This window comes from Ixodes scapularis, unplaced genomic scaffold (genome assembly GCF_016920785.2).
Source record: "Ixodes scapularis isolate PalLabHiFi unplaced genomic scaffold, ASM1692078v2 PGA_scaffold9__187_contigs__length_104089568, whole genome shotgun sequence".
In the NCBI taxonomy this organism is placed as follows: Eukaryota; Metazoa; Arthropoda; class Arachnida; order Ixodida; family Ixodidae; genus Ixodes; species Ixodes scapularis.
This window is the reverse complement of record NW_024609884.1, coordinates 80347572-80370572: the sequence shown is the minus strand read 5'-3', so window position 1 is coordinate 80370572 and position 23001 is coordinate 80347572. Positions and strand designations below refer to the sequence as shown.

Here is a 23001-nt window from a genome sequence, read left to right as displayed (position 1 = left end):
CCACCACAGCGACGCTTTCGGTCGCGCACGTCGCCAATACGCGTATCGACCGACATCAATATTACGCCGTAGCATCTACGGCACTTGTTCAAGTGGGAAATGGAAACTTTGTGCTACGGGACAGGAGCCTTATAATTGAAAGGGCGCAAAGAAAACAGCGGCATAGTCCTCGTTTTGGACAGGTTCAGCTATAGGGTTACTGACGTGCTACTCACGAGAATTAGCATCCCCAAGGAAAAGAAGACCCGTCCCTCGATGAACTGTATATAGAGTGTCTGAAGTAACCAGGCTCGATTTAAAGTGGACCGTAAAAGTCAGCGCCTGCACGTAGCAATCTAAACTTTTCGTCAAAGGTGTATTTCAAAAGTCAGTTTTATCCTGTAAAATTACAAGGTGTTTCTTTTTACTTATAACATTTTTTCTTAAAGAAGTGGTTTGGGGGGGGGGGGGGGGGGTGCTTTACATGGGTGCTTTCTTCACTGTGTATTTAACGGGCTCGGCAGACGTTAATGCTGGACTCCACGGACCGAAAAAAAGCGACGAATTTCGCCCCGGCGGCGTTCGCAGAAGAGTGACTGTTACGCCGCGCGCAAAGCAAACGCGACGCCGGGCGAAGTTCGTCGGCTCTTCGCCGCATATTCTTTCCATGAAGTTAAGCCTTTAGACGGAACAATATTAGTTACGATCCATCGGATAATTAACTAAAATTACCTAAATAAATTCTGAAGTATTGGTTCATGAGTCATGCTCCAATTACAGTTTTAAAGCCAATCACTAATAATGGCTAGACCAATCTATACAATTTGCGAGAAGGCGATGGTCTGAGATATTCATCTAGTACAAGTTTTCGTATGTTCGTTGGCGTACAGTTAAAAAAAAAGTGCGGGGAAGCCGCCTGGTTATTTAGGGTGGGGATAATTTAGGGAGAACGCAAATAGTGACTGGCACTTTGTCATTATCTAGGCAGCGTTTGGTCGACGCTTCCACCAACCACGCGCCGCCGAGATAAAGAGGTGACCGGCACGGGTCCGCCACTCTTGTACCTTGACGATGAGGCGCGCTTCGTGCGCACACTTTTTGAATTGCCGACAAACACACGAAAACTTTGATGAATATCTCAAAGACCTTGCCTTTTCGCAAATTGTATAAATTGGTATAACCATTGTCAGTGATCGGATTTAAAACTCCAATTGGAACAGGACTTTTCAAACCAATACGTAAAAGTTCATTACGCAATTTTAGTTAATTAGCCGACCAATCGTGATAAATATTGCCCCGTCTAACGTCCGCCGATCCCGTTAAATACAAAGTCGAAACAGCACCCATGTAAAGACCACCCACCTTAAAAAAAAGTTACAAGCAAAAAGAAACATGCCGATTCGGAAGTGATCCAGGGCCACCGATAAATGGCCTCAATGTGTTCTCTCTTAGTAGGCGGGCAACGCAGTCGATCACAATCAAATGCAATGTCCGAAGAAGTAGCCTTTCAAGAAAGCAAACTGAACGCACGACAACATGAGCTACTCAAGTTTCCAACCTTTGCGGCGTACTGATATGACGCAAGCAAGTCATCCTCACATATTGTATTTACTCGAGTAATGGCCGGACTTTTTATGAAGAAGACCCTCGTGTTTACTTTCCCGCATAGCACATATACAGCCAATCATTGCGTTGCGCAGAAATAACACAGCGAATAACCAGATCGAGAACGCGATCCTCCATACAAATGCAATCTTCACAGATGGTATCTTCGCGCGAAGACGTTACCTCTGCCCTGTAAACCGCTGGAATCGTGCTGTCGATCGCGGTGATTGGCAGTCTGCGTGCTCCGGGGAAAAGCAAACCCTCAGGTTTTCTTCGCAAACAGTGCGGCTATTACTCGAGTAAATACGGTATACGCCGCAGTCGCCCGTAAAGTGATATGGAGCATCGCAATGGAAAGATATGTGCAGTGTGCATGCCGCGTAGAACAATGCTCCCCGAACGAAAATAGTGCCGTCTCCGCCGGTGCTTCGTATCGTAATACACTCCACCTCGGTTTCAGAGGTGGATGACCGAAGAGGAGAATGGGACGGCGACGAGAGCACAGACAGTCGCTTCTCTATCGCAACAGCGTTTTTAGATAATCAAGGAGGGTCGGGAGAAGAACACGCGGCTTTGACGGCACGCCGATGTCGGCACGGCGCATGTGCTTCACCTCGCCTCTGCGAAGTTCAATCGCGTTTTTAATTATACAAAAAAAAAAAAAAAAAAACACGCATGGCTATAATTTTGGGCATACTGGTTTGTTTAGGGCACGTAGGTTGAGTTTGCGCCATAAACAAAAAATAAAAAATAAAAAAATAAAACGATCTTGAAATTTACTTTACTGCCACTTTAAACATGCTACTCTCAGCCACCTCGGCTCCGCGGACTATGGGAGAAACTCATTTCTGAGTGTCCTCACCGACGGGAACAATCAAATCAACAAACATAGAGGATCTTAAGTGACTATGTCGCGCGTTCTCTCAACATATTGAACGACTATTCGTTTTCCATTCGAAAGTCATAAATGATGCCGGGCGTCAATTTTCACGCAGCTACGCACCCGGGCAAGGTAACACTCCGTCGACGCCCCTAACGCATGCGGAGTTACGACCTCTTGTGGAGACACCGGTGCGAGCTATAAACAAATAAACGTAAAAAAAAAAAAAAAAGACTTAAAGGTAGACGGAGAAGCCAAAATCAAACGAATCAGGTAGGTGTGGTACGTGTATAAACGGCACTCCCCAAGGAGCAACAAGCGCCTTTCAACAAAACAGCGGACCTTAGATCGCAATAGCGTTTTGTTTTGTTCCGTTTTTCTCTTCAAAGATACGATGGGCGTAGCTTTCTTAGCAAACAAAAAAGCAAACAATGAAAGAAAAGGGAAAGAGAAAAACTCCGCCGGTTTCCCGTTTGGCTCTTGGGTTGCCCCGAGACGCGGTGCTTGCCACTGGATCGGCCTTTCGCCGACTGGTACGGGGAACCGGGAAAGTCGGCCACCGGCTCTGCTCGCTCGCCACACCCCTTTCCTCGCAACGTCCTATTGTTGCTGCCCTGGTACAAAACTTCGACCACTCGAGCCGATGTTCGCGCAGGCATCGTTTCATCCATATTTTGCGGCGAACAACACGCGGAAGAGCCAGCAAAAACTGTCAGGTGCGCTAAAGGACCCTGCGCGTTAGTATCATATATTACTCGCAGTTATATGAAGTTAGTATGAAGTCAAATTTGGGAGGTTTACGTCCGAAACCAACGAAGTTGCTGCTTGGTATTTTGTTTTTCAAATGACTGTACTTTCGTTCCCCTCCCCACTCCTCCTCCTCCTCCTCCTCCTCCCACGTAATGCCCGTGAGGGCCTTTTGGATAAATGAGTAAAAAAGGGCACCTGGCACACCCCAGAGGAGGACAACCCAGAATTCATTTGGACCTCCTAGGGGTCTTTTTGACGTGCAACCCTAAGCTCGGTTACACGGCGCCTTCTGCGCAACCAGCCTCTGTCAGATGGTAGGCACCTCGGCCGGGATTCGAACCCGCCACCTGGGGATCCGTAACTCTTTAATTATAGATGCAGACACGCTGTTTACAACCAAATCGGTGGTTTTTTTGTGGGCACAGTACATGCGCAGAAACCAGGGTCGCGTGAATGCGCCGACCACGGCGCCACCGCGGCTGAGTGAAGTCAGTGCCGCGTACTGGAGTATACACACATCAGTGCCACGCGGGCACCGAGCGGCCGTGCCAGTGGGCGTGCAGTACAGTGATTTTGGCTTCCTCAAGTTGAATTCACTTATTTTAACCGGAACCGAATATCAAATTTCGATCTTATGGTTGCCACACGTAGCCGGTGTATCTTTCCCAGTTAATAGGGTGTTTCAGCAGAGCGTCACCACTGGCTACCGCGGACACGGTAGAAAAAATATATTAAAAAAAAACGGACAGGACAATACAGTCTCAAACGAAGCTGAAATTTATTGGTTCGATCGTACCAATAAATAAATAAACTTTCCAACACATGCAAAAAGGGAAAGAGGCGCCAAAAGTGCATAAACGGGATGCCCAAGGACCTGGACAAAAAACCACCTCCCGCAAGGGTCAAACCATTTAGGGCGAACCCGAAAACCCTCCAACCCTTAAATCTCCAATCTCCTTGCACAAATCCGCTTTCCACCCAACCGAAAATAGCACTACATATCGCAAAAGCAAAAACTCCATCCCATTAGGGATGGTTGGCTCACAGTTACCATGCCCGCCTATCCAGCTCCGTTCACCCCTAGGCTGAAAGTGCGGTGGGAGCTACGAGCTCCCCGGACCAATCGATCACCTTCCTTTCGTCACCTGACTCCCCACTGTTGTTGCTTTTAAGGGACGTATGAGCGGTTCGACGTGCGCGTATCTCCCACCGCGCTGTCACAGAGACGGAAAAAACGTAAACGAGCGGGCGAGGACACGCGAGCAACTGCGCTGCCCTCCTACTCTCTCTCTCCCCCCTTTTCAATGTCACGTGGTAGATGCTGCGGGGGCAAGGACTTCACACGCGGCCTTTTCGGATTTTTGAACAAAAAATTTATCGACTTCGGTGTTTTATAGGTTCAAACAGCAACTGGTTACCAACGCGACGAAGAAACCCCCCAGTGCCACGGGACAAACTTTAAACGCGTTTGCTCCAATCCAAGCTGGTATTGAAAATTAGGCGTATTGGCGACTGCAGCGAAATCGACGCCGCGTAGCGGCAACGCGAAGAAGCTCAAGAGAGGAGGTCGTTTCGACTCTGTCGTCTGCTATCGCTGCTTGGTTCTCGTAGGCAGCATAAAGAAGCAAACATCGTTTCCAGTAATTATTTTTGGGCTCCCGCCATGTCATTCATAAGCACTGACTAGAAGGTTTCTACCGTCGTAAAATCACTGTGCTTTTATATGTCGCACCAATTTTACGCTGCTGTACAAGAAATTTATAATGGTCCGCGTGCTGAACTACGAAAACGACCTCCTTTCGTCCGCCATTTTGCCTGAGCAGCGCGCCCCCTATAGTTAGCTGGAGTCGCGAATATACAATGCAATTCGAAAAAAAAAAAAAAGAAAAAAAAAGAAAACGCGACTTACTGCTTGGCGTTGGCAGCTTGCGCCTTGCATTCGGTGACACACTTTGCGAGCTGCCTGCAACAACAAAAAGCGACACAAGAGTGGTTAGCTCGGAAGAAAGGAACAACAGACGGATAGTTGTGACATTAATAACGAGTGTGACAACGCTGAAACGAAAAAAACACACACACACACAAAAAGACAGCGTCGAGAGACACGCGGAAGAGGCCGGGGTGTGTACGAGAATCGGCTCAGAGTCGCTGGGCGTTTCTTTGGAGCGTAAACCGGCCGTCATGGTTCGTCCAAGCGAGTCCAGCTGATTGGCTGAACGTAGACAGACAACAAAAAGTGACATCCCACACCACCGACAGCTTGTGTGACCCATACGGAGAGTTCCCAATCTCCAAATTAAAAAAAAAAAAGAAGTATTACTGCGGACCATACGAGGCCGCAATAGTTCATGCTTATTTCGCCTATGCCAGCCAGCCTCAGAAGACGATTTGGTCCAAACTATAGGGCTGAAACGCGAAGATAGGTCCCATGCTCTTTAGAAATCTGACAAATCGGTAGAACTTGTGGAGACCGCAAACACGGAAAGAAAGGTCGAATCGCGTGTTGCAGTTCATATGTACGTAAGAAGAAATTGACTTGCACCTCGCGCGCTCCATTTCTCTACCTTGGGGACTTCCCCTGAATCATTCTATATCTACTTTGTAGATATAGAATGAAGGCGCAGCTATACGAGCGAATGGGACTAATCAAGCAGCGTGAAATGCGCAAGTCACTGGGCCTTTCCTGTTTACGATTGGTTCAGCGATGATAGAACGCGTACAGGAACACGACGAACACCATGATGGTGCGCTTTTGACGCTCTCTGGTTGTTCCCATCAGCTCGTAGCGTCGGCTGCTTAGCCCATATTGTCCTGCGGGGGTACGTCATTACTCCGACCGATCAGTGGGAGACCGGAAATACGATCGGCTTAGGTCATTAGAGACCTTTAGCAAACGGTTACCGTGTTCCGCGTACCGCACTAGCGGAGCCTTCGAAGCATGTTTTTAAGTGCGCGCGCCCAGGTGATATCGTGACCGCAGGGCGCTCCCTTAAAAGCATACTTCAAGGGCTCCGTTAGTGCGGTACGCGGAGCACGGTAACGGTTTCTTAAAAGTCCCCATTATCTCTTCATCTCTAATAAATGGAACAATAGCGCTGCTGGTATGTACCAGACACCAAGCTCGCGTTTCTAATTCCATACGACCAGGTCGACACTGGAGGACCGAACGACCAACCGAAGGTGAGCACGACTTTTTCGACACTAGTCTGGGCTCTCGGGCACCGCCACATTTGACGAGCAGCTACTGCTCATCTATAATCAAACAAAAAGTATGTATACGGCTTTGTTTTTTCTAGCGCAACAAAAACTTTTATCATTCGGTGTACTTTAAACGGAGCTAGAGCTTAATTATTTACCCTAGCAATAGCAAAAAAAAAAAAAAAAAAAAGAAGTACGAAGTAGCAGCTGCCGCAAACAGACGATACGTTGAAATATCCCCGGTGGGAATCATCCAAAGCGGACGGCAAGCGAGGAAGGGGCAAACGGCGACCTCTACAACCCCAGCGAGATAATCAGGGCATCGAAACGAGGCACCTGACAACGGAACCTCGGAGTCCACCCGTACGGATCACTGTCACGTACTTCGCTCCGCCGTCCTGATTGATTCGAGGGCGTTCGCTATTTTGCCAAATCGACAACTTATGAACGACAGGGCGTGGTTAATTGTGACGCTGTTCCCGAGCCGTCACTGACCGTAGAATTAGAGGAACAGACTGCGTTCAAGGTTTAGTGACGCACAAGGAAAGCGGTCTAGAACAACACAGATTTGACAAAGCTCCGAGCTGCCTAAAAAAAAAAAAAAAATGCGGTCTAATTAGGCTTACGTACGAAGGCTAGGAAAAAGACAAAGAACAAAAGTCGATCGCGTTTGATCGAACTGAAGACGAGGAACCTGTCCTGGGCAGGGAGCCGAAAATAGCTGCAGCTAGTCGCACGCGTCAATAAACGGGCAACGTTGCAGTAACAAACTCAGTAAACAAAAAAAAATAAAATAAAATACTACGGCATTAAGACGCAAGCAAAAATACAAAACGAAAAAAAAAAAAAAAGCTATCAGATTTTTGTTTGGACGAGGTTCATTAGAAGCCATAATGACGACAAACGGGCAACACCGACAACGAGCATGGGGGTCATGAGGACTTGTAGCTAGTACCTGACAGCCGCAGAAATGCCGCTGACCCAACGAGTTTCGAAAGTGAAAAGCTAGCCTCTAAATATAGACTCCAGGTCGTTTAAAATGTGGCGAAGGGAAGGTGCACTAAGGGGGAGGAGGAGCGAAAAAGAAGAGGGGCTAACAAGACTGACCGGATCGAATATGCGCGCTCGCTCTTTGACAGGCACTGACTGACCAGCCAACTCTTCTTTAGACGTTAACACGATGTCAAAAGCCGCACTGCCTTTACACGAACACGTCTTCCTACCAACAGACGCAAAAGAAAAAAGGAAAAGACGTTGCAAAAACGGGTTTTTCGAACCACCAAAATTAAGAACGCCAATCAAATGACAAAAAAAAAAAAAAAGTTTTAACGTCCACGTCTACTGGAACGAGAAAACCACGTTTCCCGCCCTACTTCGTTCGATGTGCTCGGGGATGAGCATAGAAGGCTACTCTCAAGCGCAAAAATTGTTTCCTCGAGCGCGTCGTGGCATCGGTCGAGTGCAAGAACACGGCACGGATGCAGTAGGGAACGCTCGGTTAAGCGGCGACATCTTCCGCGGAGAACGGACACAGAAAAGCCATCAGCTGTCGCAACTCACTGTCGAGCGAGACGGGCGAATGTGGCGGGGGCGCACGTCTCCCCGCGAAGCCGGCGTGCATGGTGACACTGCCCGCCGTGCTTCCCGCACAACTCATCGCGCGTGCGAGGCGACGGCAGGCGAAGAGAGGTGCGCATATTTCACGGCTCTCGCGAGTTCCCCCCCCCCCCCCCCCCCCCCCCCCTTCAGCAGAAAGGAAACTTGGCCCCGATATCAGCGGGGGTGTTTCGCCACTGCATGGCCGTCAGGTGGACCCAATTTTCCCCGCTTGCGCAACAAAGCGCCCCTGTCGCATGCTCGTCGCCTCGGTATCGTCCCTCGCCCAGGTTGCGGGACGGATGATGATTAAAAAAAAATGTCGGAACGACCTTTTTTTTATTTTTTATTGTTTGTTTATTATCCCACAGATCTCTTCCGTGCTTTGAGATTCAAGCGCGAAGAACGAATCGCTGGAATAAAAGAAATGGCGTCGGCGCGGCAGTTTCGAGGGTTTCTCCAGCTCCGCTGAAGGTTTGAAAAGAATGCAGTGTCCTCAGGGCGAACCACGGCGCATCCTGGGTGCATAGAGCCCCATTTGAAGGCCCTTTCATATTCCAAATCGTGTTACCCCCCAGTCCGTGTGAAGCACGCTGCAAATCTCGTACTTCTCACGCGAAGCAGGTAATCTTTTTTTTTTTTTTTTTGCCAGAACATTAACATTGTGAGCACGGCAATGCGGTGTATGGAAATTGATCTTCCTTATTTACAACTTGACACTAGAACATTTTACAACTTTAGGGTGGTTAAAGGCTGTTCCAAAGACTTACCACCCCGTGGCTACACACTTTCACCACCCTCATTTCGAGTAATACACCCTCTTTAATCGTAAAGTAGGATGCTGTAGCATGAAACACCCTTCATTTTTGAAGGGTGTAAAAAGGGTGCGGAAAAAGGTGCCACGTTGCAGTGAGGCGAACACCCTTTGTGAAGGGTGTTCGCCCTTCAAAAACAGCTGTAGCGGAGATTGTTTTAGCAACTCCGTAGATTAATTATTGCCCGTATCCATGCTTTTTAATTTGAGATACATTCCTTGAACTTGGATATTATTATATTTTATTATGTAAAGCATAAAATATTAATTATGCTTTACGTTATATATTGAGAACAAATCGACACACTTGTAAGTTGTAACCTTCATAATTGCGGAGATGGTCACTGCGAGTCGGTCTTTCAATTGTCGATTACATAAAGCGGTGGATCAGACAACAGGGTAAGGGGGATCGGTGGCCGAGTGTGTTAGCGCACAGCAGCTCGGCGCGCGTGGGGCGAAAGGTGGCGCTTAATGGGGATTGAACGGTTCAATTCCCAGCAAGCGCCACCTTTCGGGCAGCGATGAGGATTGAGCCCAGGATCCCTGGGTTCGAACCCAGGGATCCTGGGCTCCATCCCCAACCCTGCCCGTTTCGATCTGGATGAGCATGACCAAGTGACAAATGCGATTCTAAGGAAATCTAAAATGAAAACTGGAATCACTGGACAATCGACGTTTCAGTATGGCAGTTCAAATAGTTTGCTGTTCTTTTTTTCTTTAAATATTAATTGGCCTCTTTTTTAACGTGCATATCGCCTTTCATCACATATGGGGTCGCCAATAGGCAGTAGGTGACGTCAAGACAAAATGTCGGAATTGTTTTTGATTATATTAATGCAAGAAAATTGGTACACCTCATTGAAATAATGAAGAAATTATCATATGAAAACTTAAATCAACCTTTTAAAGTTTAAATGAAATATAAATCATAAATATGAACAAAAAGAGCTTGACTTGTTTGGTTATTGAGAAAGGTTTATTTGCTATAATATTTCAGCAAAACAAAATAAGAATGTCTCCGAAGTTTATAGGAAAATGCCGAGGAAAGCGCTCGCTGCCGCCCAATTGCTTTCTATCAGCTTCGTGAACACGGTGCCAATGTTGTCATTGCTTCTGAGGCCGGTTCCAATTAAAGGTCTTTCCAGCCGCCCTAAAATTATGGCCTTCTGAAGTCGATCACACTTCGCGAGTTGTTTAACAAGAGTGACATTTTCCTTTGGTTTCAAAGTATTAGTATTAGACACCTGAAGCATTAGTTATGATGAGAAAGTTAAAAAAGAGATAAATATAGGATCCTCGATCGGTAACATCTGGGTAGGCACAACCCATATTAATGTAAATTCAATATAAATGGATTGGATCCTTGGATCAAAGGGAAATTTCAACAAAAGCCAATTGAGAAGTTAAAAAAAAAAAAAAAAATCTGGGCTTCACCAAGAGAACGACCCAGGGAGGACCGACAGGGAGAAAGGACCTTGCAGAGCCCCACACCAGCCCAACCCCGCCAAGGGGCACAAAAGGGTGACACCAGTGGGTCGACGTGTAGGGATATTTGCTTTTCTCCTCTCCCAAGGAGGAACCCAATGAAAGGTCCTCCCCTCAGAAGAGGGGGAGACACCTGAAGCAGTGGCGTGGTCAGGGATTTTTATTCCGGGGGAGGAAAGGGGGGAGGGGGGGGGGGGGGGGGGCTGGTGCCCCATAAGCCTCCCCTCTGGCTGAGCCACTGACCCGAAGGGACAGCAAAATCGGTCAACCGTCGAAAAAAGTACGAAAAACAAAAGTTGGAAGAGGAACGCCCAGCGCGTTCGACGAGCCTTCCAGTTCGCGAAGACGGATGGGTCTCGAGAAAGCGCGCCAAGCCGGACGAAGGCGGGTGGGCCGAATGGGCTTCAAAGAGGTTCGAGAGTGAGAAGTAGAGCGCCTTTTTTTTCCTGATTGAAACGTAAACTTTCGGATTTCCTGGACGTGCACAGCAGGGAAGCATGCATCTTCCGTCAGCTGGGAGAGAAGATGAACAAGTGGGTGGGCGCTCTGCAGTGGTGCACATCACTAGATCGTCGACGCTTTGTGAATGGATTTATAACGGGACTTCATAGAGGCTGGGCCAGGTTATCAGTGGGTGTGTTAGAAAAGACACAAATAGTTTTAAGAATGATAAATAAAAAAAATAAACAGCAGCCTAAATAAAAGGTGTGATTCGACTTAAATGAGCCATTTAAAGCAATGATACACTAATTTTAGTACTCAGTAAATACCGCTAAGACTTATTCCCCCTTGACATTCATAACCAACCAAACACGCGTTAGTTTTTTCGTTTGAATTTTTTTTCTTCTTTTCTCCACGCGATGGGAGTCGCACGAGAAATTCGAGGGAAAAAGAAAATGAGCAGCCTTCATACACTTTACTCGCAGCCAGAACACGCGGCCACGTGATTTGGCGCCGATTATATGCCGCCGATTTTTATCATAGCCACGGGCTGGGCTTGGCAAAGCACAAGGCACGCGCTGAGTTCCACGCATTGTTAAGGGCTGTTTATACTCCGACGTTGAGCGCAGTGAACGCAGCGAAGCGCAGAGCGCGCGCCTTTCATTGGCCGGCAACCAGGAACTCGATATCTGCGACCAATCAGTATCTGCGCGCGCTGCGCTACGCCGCGCCCGTCGACGTTACGTTGGAGTATAAACGTACCTTAAAGGTTCGGCTAGTTCCGTCATCGCAGTAATTGGGCACGAGCCACTACCCGAATGTATATCGAGGCACTAATAGTCACGAGCCCAAATAAAATGCTCACTCATTGTTCGTGTCCACTATATGAGCCGCATTTAAGTATCGCCACCACGGGCATCGCAAAGCTTGATGACGAAATCCTGGGGATCGCATTGTGCGCAACGCCAACAAAGCTGTCCCCACAACGTCGTCATTAAAGTTTGCGAAGAAGCTTCTTCGTCAGTGGCGTTGCACGCAAGTATACCGTATTTTCCGGACTATAGTCCGCCCACTATACATGTTTAAAAGTTAAATTTTTACCCGATGCAGACTATCGAGAGGTGCGGACTATACAAGGATTTGTTTTTTTCTAGATTGTTCATGGTGACAGGATGTGAAGGATTTTATGAATGACGCAGTGATGGCAGCGATATTTGGAATTTTGTAGCAAGTTCTGTGGTACCCAAAACATTCGTTTGGAGCAGTAACTGATCATTTTGGAGCAGATACCAACATCTGTTAGCACAGTGGTTCTCAAATGGGGGTCCGCGAAGCCCTGCCTCATAAGTCAAGCGCAGCAATAAAAGTTGAATTTTTTTCAGATTGAGAAGAAACGTTCTAATTTTCAGGTGACTTTTCTCGCGTGTATGTCAATAAGAGAAATCTACTTCACACAGTCCTTAGTTATATCCATCTACGAAATCGTTAACCTAATTAATATATACATTTCCCTCACCACGATGGTCCTTCACCTCCGCCTATCCACAAGAGGTCCGCGAAACATCAGTGATTGAAGACCACTGTGTTAGCACATCACTTGAGAACGAAAAAGTGATTGCATCGCTAACTGAATTCATCATTATACTGAATGGGGGTTCCACTTTGATACTGGATCATATTACTTATTACCTTTTGTCTTAAGAATAGATAGGGCACAAAAAAAAAACACAAGTATTCCTTTTAGAAATAAGGCTCTAGTCAGAGAAGGTTCCATATACAATGGGTACTAAAAAATGGATAAAAATTAATAGGAATCATAGCGGAACACTTCAGTTGGGATCAAGCTCCTCTCCCCTGGCATTTTTACAGCAGGTAATTTATTTCGCCCGTATATATAAGTTCCGTAAAATGCCTGCAAAAACCAGCTCGTCTATCAACAAAAATGCATCCCCGGAGTTTTGTGAACCTAACAGACTCAAGATTTTAATATTACGAACGGCGAAAACAACTACCCCCAAATATAATGAAAACCTACACGTGTGCAAGTGACACTGCTCCTTAGCGGCGTTGGAACCAGAGTGTAGTCAAAGTTCGCTCTTCTTTCGAGTGACAGCTGCACGGGAACAACCTTGACTACCATTTATTCAAATATAAACCCTCAGTATTTTTCTTTGTCTTTTTTGGCACAGATTTTTTTAAGTTATAAAGATCAACCTACCCAAGACGAAAAAAAGAAAAAAAAAAAGTAGACCTCGAATAGCACTAGGGTGACCACCCGTCCCGCGACTCACGCATCTGTCCCGCACTGAGGGCTCGTTCCCGCGTCCCGCGTCCCTTGTCCCGCGAGAAATTTGAAAATCTTCAAAATGTCCCGCATTTCACACTGTCATAAAATTCATATCGCAACTTATGGTGCTGCCGAACAACGGGGTACGGGGAAGCGCGGAGGTCGCTGGTCATCGTGTGAATCGAAATGGTACGCCATTTTCTACCTAAAGATTGCGGGAAGCGACCGTCGCTCTTGCAGGAGACCGACACGCGTGTGTCGGTCTCCCTTTGGTTGCAAATATTGTAAGAAAAATTGCTCGCAAAGTCTAAATATAATATATTGTAATTATTTTCACATCGCTGTGTCAATGCAAAAGGGCTGCGGTAGGCTCTTTAATTTTTTTTTTATTAAGGACAGCCACACTCGCAACGGTCGAAAAAAGAACATAATGTTAACATTTTTTATATGACCATGTTGATCAAAGTTAGCGTTGACAGGAAACAATAACCCGAAAAAGATTTACTGTTTCTTATTTCCATTTGATGTATTGAGTAGTGATACCAGTCGACTTTTTCTTATTTCCATTTGATGCTTTGAGTTGTGATACTGTCTACTTATGTTTTCAACTTCGACACATTTAATAACGCGTTTGCATGAAATAACATATATCACTGGGAGTGGAAATTATTTGAGCTCAATTTCTGCACTACAATTAGCAGGTGTACAGACAGTACAGGATAATAAATATGTTAACAGAGCCTCGGAGGAAAGTGGTCACCCTAAATAGCACTGAACAATTCCTGAGCCTATCGCACTAACCCAGGAGCTCACCCACGTCAGCCGCTGCACCTAGCACTCCGGTGCAAAGCGGTGAAGCTCGACACGCGCGCGCAGGTGAGAGGCGGCACGGAGGCATGCGGTAGACACGAGAATCAAGTGATCTCATCGGGAGTACAAGACCCTGGCTCTGTCTTATCACAGGAGCCGCCATCCTACATTGTGGCAACGTTTTCTGGCAACTTTCAGCTCCTCACATCGCCAACATGGTCTGGAAATTTAGAGGATGTCGGCGATACTGACAAGCGCGGTTAACGAGTAAAATATCAACACGTGGTTTCACCTCAATTTAAAACGCAGCCGCCGACGAGCCCATGAGACCAACCAGCGTCAACGCGCGACATCATTGCAGCCGTCCATCTTCCTGTGCGTGGTCGTTCATCGACGAGACGAATCAAATGTCCCGGGACTTCCACTTTTAGTTTGTGTTTGCGGTTGTATGTGTTCGAGCCATCGACCGTACTCGGACCTATAGGACAAAACAAACCATACGGAAAGTAGAAACTGTGAAATACAAATTTGTACCATTTTTCTTTCCCCCTACTTATATATATATATATATATATATATATATATATATATATATATATATATATATATAATTTTTTTTTGCTTATTTTGGCGCAGGTTTTGACGCAATTCTTAGCAAAAATGGCACTTTGGCGCAAGAAGTAGCAGACTTTCGTTCATGGCGCGATTTGGCGCAGCACTTCCATCACTGCAGTAGAGCGGCAGCAATTAAGTGGTTCGGAGGTGTACACGTAAACTTCAAAATTCCTTTTTGCGAAAATTAATATTTTAATTAAATATTTCGTAAACATACTCACGGTTCGATATTTAGTTCGCGGTGAAAATTTTATAAAAATCAATGACCATCAATATTTTGCCGGATCTCCCTTTTTGAGAGAAAAGCAAAGCGGGATGGTGCACGCGCGCTCGTGGTGTGTGTAAAAAGAAACGGAAACTTTGAGAATGTTAAAATCTACATTAGAGCAAAATTTTCAAAATTAAACTGTGGTTATTATGCAAGAGTATATGTTAGGTAGATATGTCCTGACAACCTACGTTCACCATTCATGTTTTTTTTTTCTCGAGTTCAAGATTTAATATAAAAAATATTTGCATATAGCAAGATTTATAAATCCCCACGATTAGGTATAGCTAGGCATTTCTATGGATTAGTTTTATGTCAAATGCATCGTTTACTTGCCATTCTCATGTAGGCAATGTACATACTTTCTGAGGTCACAGTCCATAAATATACTAGATTAAAATTAGCTTAGATATCGACAAGTGGAAACTTGGGAACAACCTTTACGAGTTCAGATGCGTTTTTGTTTAGGCAGGGCGAAATAGTGAAATGCTTGAAGAAACTATTCAATATCCGATTCAAAAATATTCGTCCAAAGCCACTATTCGCTTCGAACTCGAAATCCACTATTCGCACATGCCTAGAAAACTGCATCAAAACGCCGGTTCTCTCGCCATATTATTTATTGTGCATTATCAACACTAGAATTACTATGTGTAGCTCCCAGCTTCATGCGCGTAACTATGAAAAAAATCCTTTGCGTTCTCGTGCATATCGTGCCTGGTGACCTGATCTGCCATTTCCATTAATCTTCCACCCTGTGTGAATATGCCAAAGTTTATATCTGGTAAGTTATTGGGGTCACCATTATTTTGCAACGTCATAAATAGAATATCGCACTTAAAGGTAAACTGCATGTATTTGTCCACCTGACATTTTTTTTAATGTTTGCTCTAGTTTAAATTTCTGTATTTAAATGCTTATTTATTTAGTACTTCCTCGTTTATATTGTATCTAATTTCCGGCCCTCGAGATTGCAACAGGACCCCAATCCGGCCGCCTAGCCAAAAATGTTTGGAGACCCCTGAACTAGACTATTGAAACAACCATTTAAAGAGGGCGGTGGAACGTTGTTCAGTTGGAATGTTTTATAACTTTCCACGAGCTTACTAACACTAGTGGGACCCAAAAACACTCGCACGCAACGCCAGTAACCACAAAACTGCTTCGTTGCGGCGTAATAGACCATTTTCTAAATTATAGCAGTTGCCCTTTTAGCTTACTAATGGCGGCAATCGACCTGCAGTCTGTAGTATTTTGCCGGGCACCCTTACTTTCGTTAGTCAACAGCAGTCGAGAATGCGTGTTTTTAGAATTAGGGCTGGGCGTCGATTAAAAATTTTAACCCGATTAATCGCCACCCTTTAATCGATTAATTAATCGATTTCGCTCATTCCATACAAAATAATTTAAAACAATTTTAAAAATACATGTCTTGACTTTGCTGAATATGTAACAAACCGGGCAATATGCAATTCCAGATTTTTTTTAATAAGTGTGCATTTGAGAACAGCCAAAAGGCGCCCATACTTGCAAATTAGTACCTCAACCGCAGAGGCAAAGGGGTTCGTTGATATGCTCCGGCAGTAGCAAACTGCTTTGATTCTTCACACTAGTCTCCGCTGCGCTAAACGGGCACTCGCACGGCGTTGAAGTGGGTGAGACACGTGTAACCTTCTCCACTTGGTTGGAGTTACAAATTTCGTTCCGATAGTTTACTTTAGGTCCAAATTTCACCTAAGTTTGCCTTCATACAAGTGTACTCGTCCAGATCTGCGTGGTGAAAGCGTCGACGTTTTACTAGTTTCGTGTTTCACGAAATTGAACCGATTAAAAAGAGTAATCGCGATTCCAGGATTTATCGATTAATCGGTAGGTCAACAGACCCAGTACGCACAGCCCTAGTTTTTACCTTACAATTGTTTCCGGATCTCGCAGTTTCGATGGTGACAAATATACAACCGGTAAGGACGAAGCACCGACCAGCTGTGAAGCCGTGATAAAACTTTATAGCTATATTGTACGTGACGTCATTCGCGGCCATTCCTGTATTTTATGCTCCGCGAGCGTTTGGTTCGCCCTGTTAGTTTCACACCGCAGAAGTTTTAGTTCAAAGAAACCAGTAAGTAGAAATAACCGTCAGTACCCAGCAATGGCGACACTCGCAGCTATGCATACATTCAGGGGTCTGTAAAGCCGATTATGTGCCACCAACAGATTGGCTGGACCAGAGTTAGAAATGAACGCTTACGCATCTCTTGTATTCAATTCTTGCGTTGCATCGTACTAACGTCTCGAATGTACTCTATAGTCACAAAGCCTGGCAGTTCGACGACGGAGCCAGTGTCCGGTCGCAGATTTTGAGCGCGAGGATTTGGTAGTATTCGGGGATATTGGTATTCAACGCACAGCTTTTGCAGCGGCGAGGACCCGAAACATGGTTTTCAAACCCGACGAGAAAAGAAGCGGTAGCACCAGGAACGCGAGGAGCACGAGCGGACGTTCTATCGCTCAAGAAAAGTGTGTTTCAGCGTCTCGCCGCAGCGGGGCGCCCGTTACATGCCTCTCCCCTCATCCGTTGTCTGCCGCTCTACCTTTTCACTTTCGGCAGCCACGTCTCGTGGCGATCTGCCAGGCTTTGCGAGCATAGAGGAGGATATGGTACAGGCCTCGCATCATCCGCTTCGGAGCATCTTCAACTGCTTCCATCATCAGCCATCAGTACGACACATGCGATTCCACAGATGATGATAGTGATCAAAGTGGCCAGACTGAATTTCGGAAAGGGTCTAGCGAGCGTTTTCTTTCAATCGCTCCTTCGCTAAACCTGATGACGTAGCTTGGAGGTCGTAGTGCTGGCACGGTCCCCCAGTGACGGTTTCTGAATGCGGCTCATAAATCCGACCCGAGCATTGCGTGGGCAATCAGTTTGGGCTCGTGATCACTAATAGCTCAACAAGCATTTGGGTAGTGGCTGTGTCCAATCGCTGCAATGACGACAATAGCCGAACTTTAACAATGTCTGGAACTCACCGCGTGCCCTGTGCTTTACCAACCCCAGCGCGTGGTTATGATAAACATTAGCGGCATATAATCGGCTCCAGATCACGTGGCTGCTTGTTGTTCTGGCTGCGAGTTGGAGTAAACGCCGCTCGTCTTTCTTTCATTTTTTTTTCTGCGACCGATATTGCGCGGGGAGAAAAACTAACGCGTGTTTCGTAAGTTATAAATGTCAGGGATTCCTTCGAAGCGGTATTAACACAAAGTACAAAAATCGTTGCACCGCCCTTTAAGCCGGGATCTTCGTTTCCGTTGTGTAAAAAAAAAATAAAAGGGAACTGACACGCAAGGCGACGACCGCTGTACGCCTCTGGCAGCTCGAAGCGAATGCTTGGTGAATGGAAAAGTGCCGATAGACAAAATCTGCCATCTGGGCCCAGCATCCTGGCAGAAGCGCCTCATCTAAATGTATTAAATAATACGCAGGAAAAGTCTCCTTTGAGATAGGCACCTTCAATTCCCCATTGTCTTCATTTCCTCGCGAGACTAAACAGACACTTTCTTTTTTTTTGAGGGGAAAGGGAGTAGGCTGCTCGACCAAAGTTGAGCGTAAACCCGCGCGTCGATCTAAAAAGCGTGGAAAGCCCCACGCACGGGACGTCAAACAACGCACGCAGTAATTCAAGGCCTTTCACCTCGGGCGGACACAGGGGGAGGGGGACGGAGCGCAAATATCGTATCTGTCCTAAGGCGGGCCAACACAGCGGATCGGCAGCGTGGACACATGCAAAGCGGACAAAACGCAGAACCTGTTTGCGGACCCAAAGGTGGCTCCAGAGACAGCGGTTCGCGAGGCCAAGCAGGGCCGGCTGCAGCTGCCTTGGGCGGCGGCGCCTACACGTCGCTTCGGGGCCCATCGCGATTAATCGCGAGCCTGGAAAACGAAACGACTTTCCAAAGTTTTATTACTACTTTTTTTTCTTTTCAGGCCTGTCCTATTCGCAGTAAGGCGGGTCTCTGCAAACTGGGTCGGCGCTTCCACGAGTAGCAGCTAAACGCTGGCATTCTATACGGCAAAAGGCGGTTTTGCATAAAACGCCCGTCCAGGCTGTAATCACTGCGTCTGCCGAACACAGAGAGGCCTTGAAAGCGAGAGCTGGTCTCGCACGGAGCGGCGGCGCGCCCGCTCTGCGCGAAAGTGTTCGAGTAGGAGCGGGCGGTCCCACGAGCAAGCGTGCCCTTTGCAAACAAGGCCGGTAATGCTACGCATGCGATGGATGGATGAAGGAAGACAAATTTCTGCCTCGTGTACGGAGAGAGACGGCTGACGTGTAGGCTGAAACTTTCTGATCCTCTAGGAGGCTTGCAGCAGCGCGTGTCGACGAGAGAACATTCACTCGCCGTGCTTGATTTTCCGAAACGTCCGCGTGATTGTACCAGATTTCCCGTTGCCTAGAGTGTATTTACAGAAAGGAACATATGGAACTATATGCGCCCCAACCCAGATCGACGATTGGTCTGTTAGACTTGTTCAAGGTCCCAGCCAACTGCGAACGGAATATTCCCTACGAATCTTTTTTCCAGTAGCACTCTGCGGGGCGCATGCATCTACTGTCGCGCCCAGTGCCCTGTCGCCATGGTATACAAGCAGCAGCTAAGTGTCTAAGTGGTGTTCTGATCATGTTCATCGTCTTTCTCTGCAGTTTGCGTGGGTGAGGGGCTGACTGGTTTCTGTTCACATCGTCTAGCATCATTGGTGACACAGCAAAGTATCAGCAGACTGGTAGCTTTCTGCGTTCAACGGCCAAAGGGAACGCCATGTATAGTTATGACATGCAGTGATACCGCTCTCTTGCTCTGCTTCGCTTAAATCGAAGGGGGAAAGAAAACGGCAATTGTTTATTTTTGGCATCCTGTCGCCCAAGTTACACGTCAACCAACACAGAAAGAAGTAGATCGCAGCGGCTAGTTTGGTACATCCCGAGGTTCGGCCGGGCAGCCGAGGAACAGTGCCGCAATATCCAACGCGCGTGGATAATCTAACAATAATGTCCTTAGCCTTAGAGAAATGCTTTCTAGAGAAGAAAGACCAAAAACACATCTTGGGTGTGGTAGACCCCAGTAACACCCTGCATTAACATTTGTTGTTGTTTCCTAACTTGTTTTTTTTTTCCTTCGATTTGTTTTTGGTGTGCTGTAAAAACATCTGCAAAGTTGACAAAATACTAACGAGGTAAGAAATACCTAGTAAATAATAAATATTTTGCCTAAGACAATAATTATAAACGCAATAACTTCATTAGTAAACAGACAATAAAAATTGCGTACATCTTGCAAATGTGCACTTGTGAAAAGCACGAGGGAAAAAAAGCGTAAGAGTATAGTTGCCAAAAACAAAACAAAAATAACGATAATGAAAATGAAAAAAAATAATAATAAAGGCTCACGAAGGATAACAGCTTACAAGAGCGATTGTCTGTCTATTATGAGGTGACTTCAGTTTGTAGTTCCCAGAAAAACCGCTAGACGGCGCTGGTTAATGGAAAAAGACTTTCAAAAAACGCCATTGTTTGATTTTTCTTTTCACAGTTGAAAAAAGGACGATCTGAAAACCCGAAGTTGCCGGCGTTTTTCTCAGTGCGACTCTTTTAACCTCCACACATTAGAGAAAAAATAGGGTAACGAGTAGGGCGCGGGGTTTTCCTTAGACGACGTCTACGTTAAATACGAAATTCCCAAGGTAACATAACGGTGCAATGCGCGGTGTACAGAAATAACTAACCAACGAGAGAAACGAAGAAAACACCAATGAATGCGGGAAGAAATACAAGGAGGCATTTGATCACGCACACTCGAAGCACAAATCGCCTAACACTTTCGCGAACCTTTCACTCGATAAAGCATATGCAGTATGCACACACACTCACAATCCCAACTAGCCTATATTCACACTTCCGAGTTTTAAATCGCCATCGCAGACATGGTTTTTACAAAACGGAACGGAGCGTCGAGGTTTCTGAGCAAGTGCGCTGTCGTATTTCCAAATACTTTAGTTCTCTCGATAAACATACTTTTCTCTCTCCTTCTCTACCTCTCCCAGAATTCGTGCACAAAGGGACGCGGAACAAAATCTACATGCACCGCGCAAATCAAGCCGGCGTCGCACGAAACAAGCAGCAGAAACTATTACAAAGAAAACAGAAAAGGCGATGGACTTCGACCCCAAGCAGGATTGGTGAGTCCCACCAGAATGACGGGAAACTATAGAGCTCAGTGACGTCTGTCGCGACTCGAGAAACGGAACCTCCCACACCAACCGTGAGCGTCGAAGAAAAAAAATTGGCAGGGTCGTTGCCGGCGACGTTATTTGCGGAGACCAGCAAACACAGAAGCCCGACCGAAGAAGACCCCGTTCCCGCATAGGGGGTGGCCTTAATTCTGTTCGGCCGGCCGGCGAAGAAGAGCAATGCCGGTGGCCACACAATGGCAGGGACGCGTCGTCCGAACGACGCTCTCTCCCCTCCGCGCCGACGCAACCAAAGTGCGCTCCTAGACTTCAAAAACCATGGCGGGGGACTACCCCCGACGGTGCCGTGCTGCCGAAATCGCCAAGGCAAATACTCTCCAAAGAAGATGAAAAAAAAAAAAAAGTGGAAGCGAGCTTTCGGCGCTGTCCCAAGAAGAGACCAGGAGCGTCCAAGGTCAACGGGTACCGGGCTTTAACGACGCTTTAATGACGGCCCAGAGCTCCAAAGCCACCACGGGCCACCACCCTCGCAGCGTTGAATGCACGAAGAGAGCTGTCACAAGGCTGTCAGCGCCGGACCCCCCAACTCACGAATATCGAACTTCGATCTCAAAGTTCCAGCGAAGAAAGTGGTGTAAAAGAAAAAAAATAGTGTCACCGCCAAAAAAAAAAAAAAAAAAGCATTAGGTTACGCTCATTGTAGACCGTTTTCTCTCCGCAACGAAGACGCCGCTAGCCTTATCTGCAGAGTACAGTAGGTAGTGTACAGCACGGACTGAATGAGAATTAACCTTTAGCGAAGAGGCAGTAATTTATTCCAAACCTTCGACGTCAGTTGTCAAATGTTGTGGAAATGCCTCGAACCACTTTCGCCCCATTTGCCGAGGCTCCGAGTTTTCAAAACGACTGCATGCGCCGGAGCTTTTGAAAGCCTAAAACATGGCTAGCAACCGCAAGCACCTTGAGTAAGTATGACTAATTACGTTGGGCTTTAATTATACAGGACACATTTGCCATGGTTTATAACGATATCCCTGTCATAAGTTCCTGCGTGGCGCAAGCAACTGATGAAGGAGGCATATCGACATGCGTATCACCGCATTTCCCGCAATATGAAACTTCTGCGGAAATTCTAGGAATATTTTTTTGTAGGAGTCCACGAAGTCTATCACATCTAAAACCAATTTACATACTTTTCTCATCTAACTGTTTACTTCCCGCGGACCGGCCGACAACCCAGCGACGTTTGTTGTACCATCACTGCAGTTTACATGTTTCTCTCTTATTATAGGGATATGAACAAGATATGTAGGTAAACACGATTGGTACCTGCATTTGCCGTTCAGAAGCTAAATATCCCATCGCATTCGTTGGGCGCATTACCCCGCCCCCACACTGTATGCATAATTAAAGTAGGCATATAACAGACGCGTGCCGCCTGCTTTGTTGGTTACAACCCGCGCCACGGACGCGTACGTGCACAGGGTTAGCTCAGGTATGCGCATTTTAAAATTAAAACCTCCGCGAAACGTCGGCTGACGTTCCACCCTGAAATTTCCAAGAGATTCATTTTCAAGTACTTCCTAGTTTCGGCACTAGCATATACTCGAAGGGGCGCACACGTCAACTTATACGCATCACACTTGGAGGGCCAATCACTGCGGTCAACGAAGGCCGAGAACAAGGTCCTACCCGGGGACGTGCACTGAGCCACTGATGAGCCCACGCCCCCTAAAAGACAAGGCCTACGAATGACGTCATCGTTCGAGGAAACCCCGCATAGATTTAGAGCGGATAAAGCGTCCTTCTCGTAAATGGGAATGGCTGCGAGCGCTTTACGGGAAAGCAGACCAGCGGACCGAGCTCAAACAAGCATTTCGTAAACTGCGCTCGTCGTTCGCCGAGTCAGTATACTCACATGATGTAAGCCAGCCATAGTTCTGAACACCACGCTCAGTGTCGGCCAAACGCTGAGAAATCTGGCGCAATAGAAGGGAGCCGATCGAAGCTCGCTGCCAGCGCGCCCGTA

General features: G+C 46.6%; 1 protein-coding gene across 2 annotated transcripts in view; it reads right to left on the bottom strand.

Annotated features, from left to right (window-relative positions):
- LOC115330994 (B-cell linker protein) overlaps positions 1-23001 on the bottom strand; it is a 332346-nt gene that overhangs the window by 12221 nt on the left and 297124 nt on the right. For both annotated transcript variants that reach the window (XM_040223689.3, XM_029993043.4), the window contains one exon: positions 5124-5177. In XM_040223689.3, coding sequence (XP_040079623.1) covers positions 5124-5177 — 54 coding nt within the window. The remainder of the gene's footprint in view (positions 1-5123; positions 5178-23001) is intronic.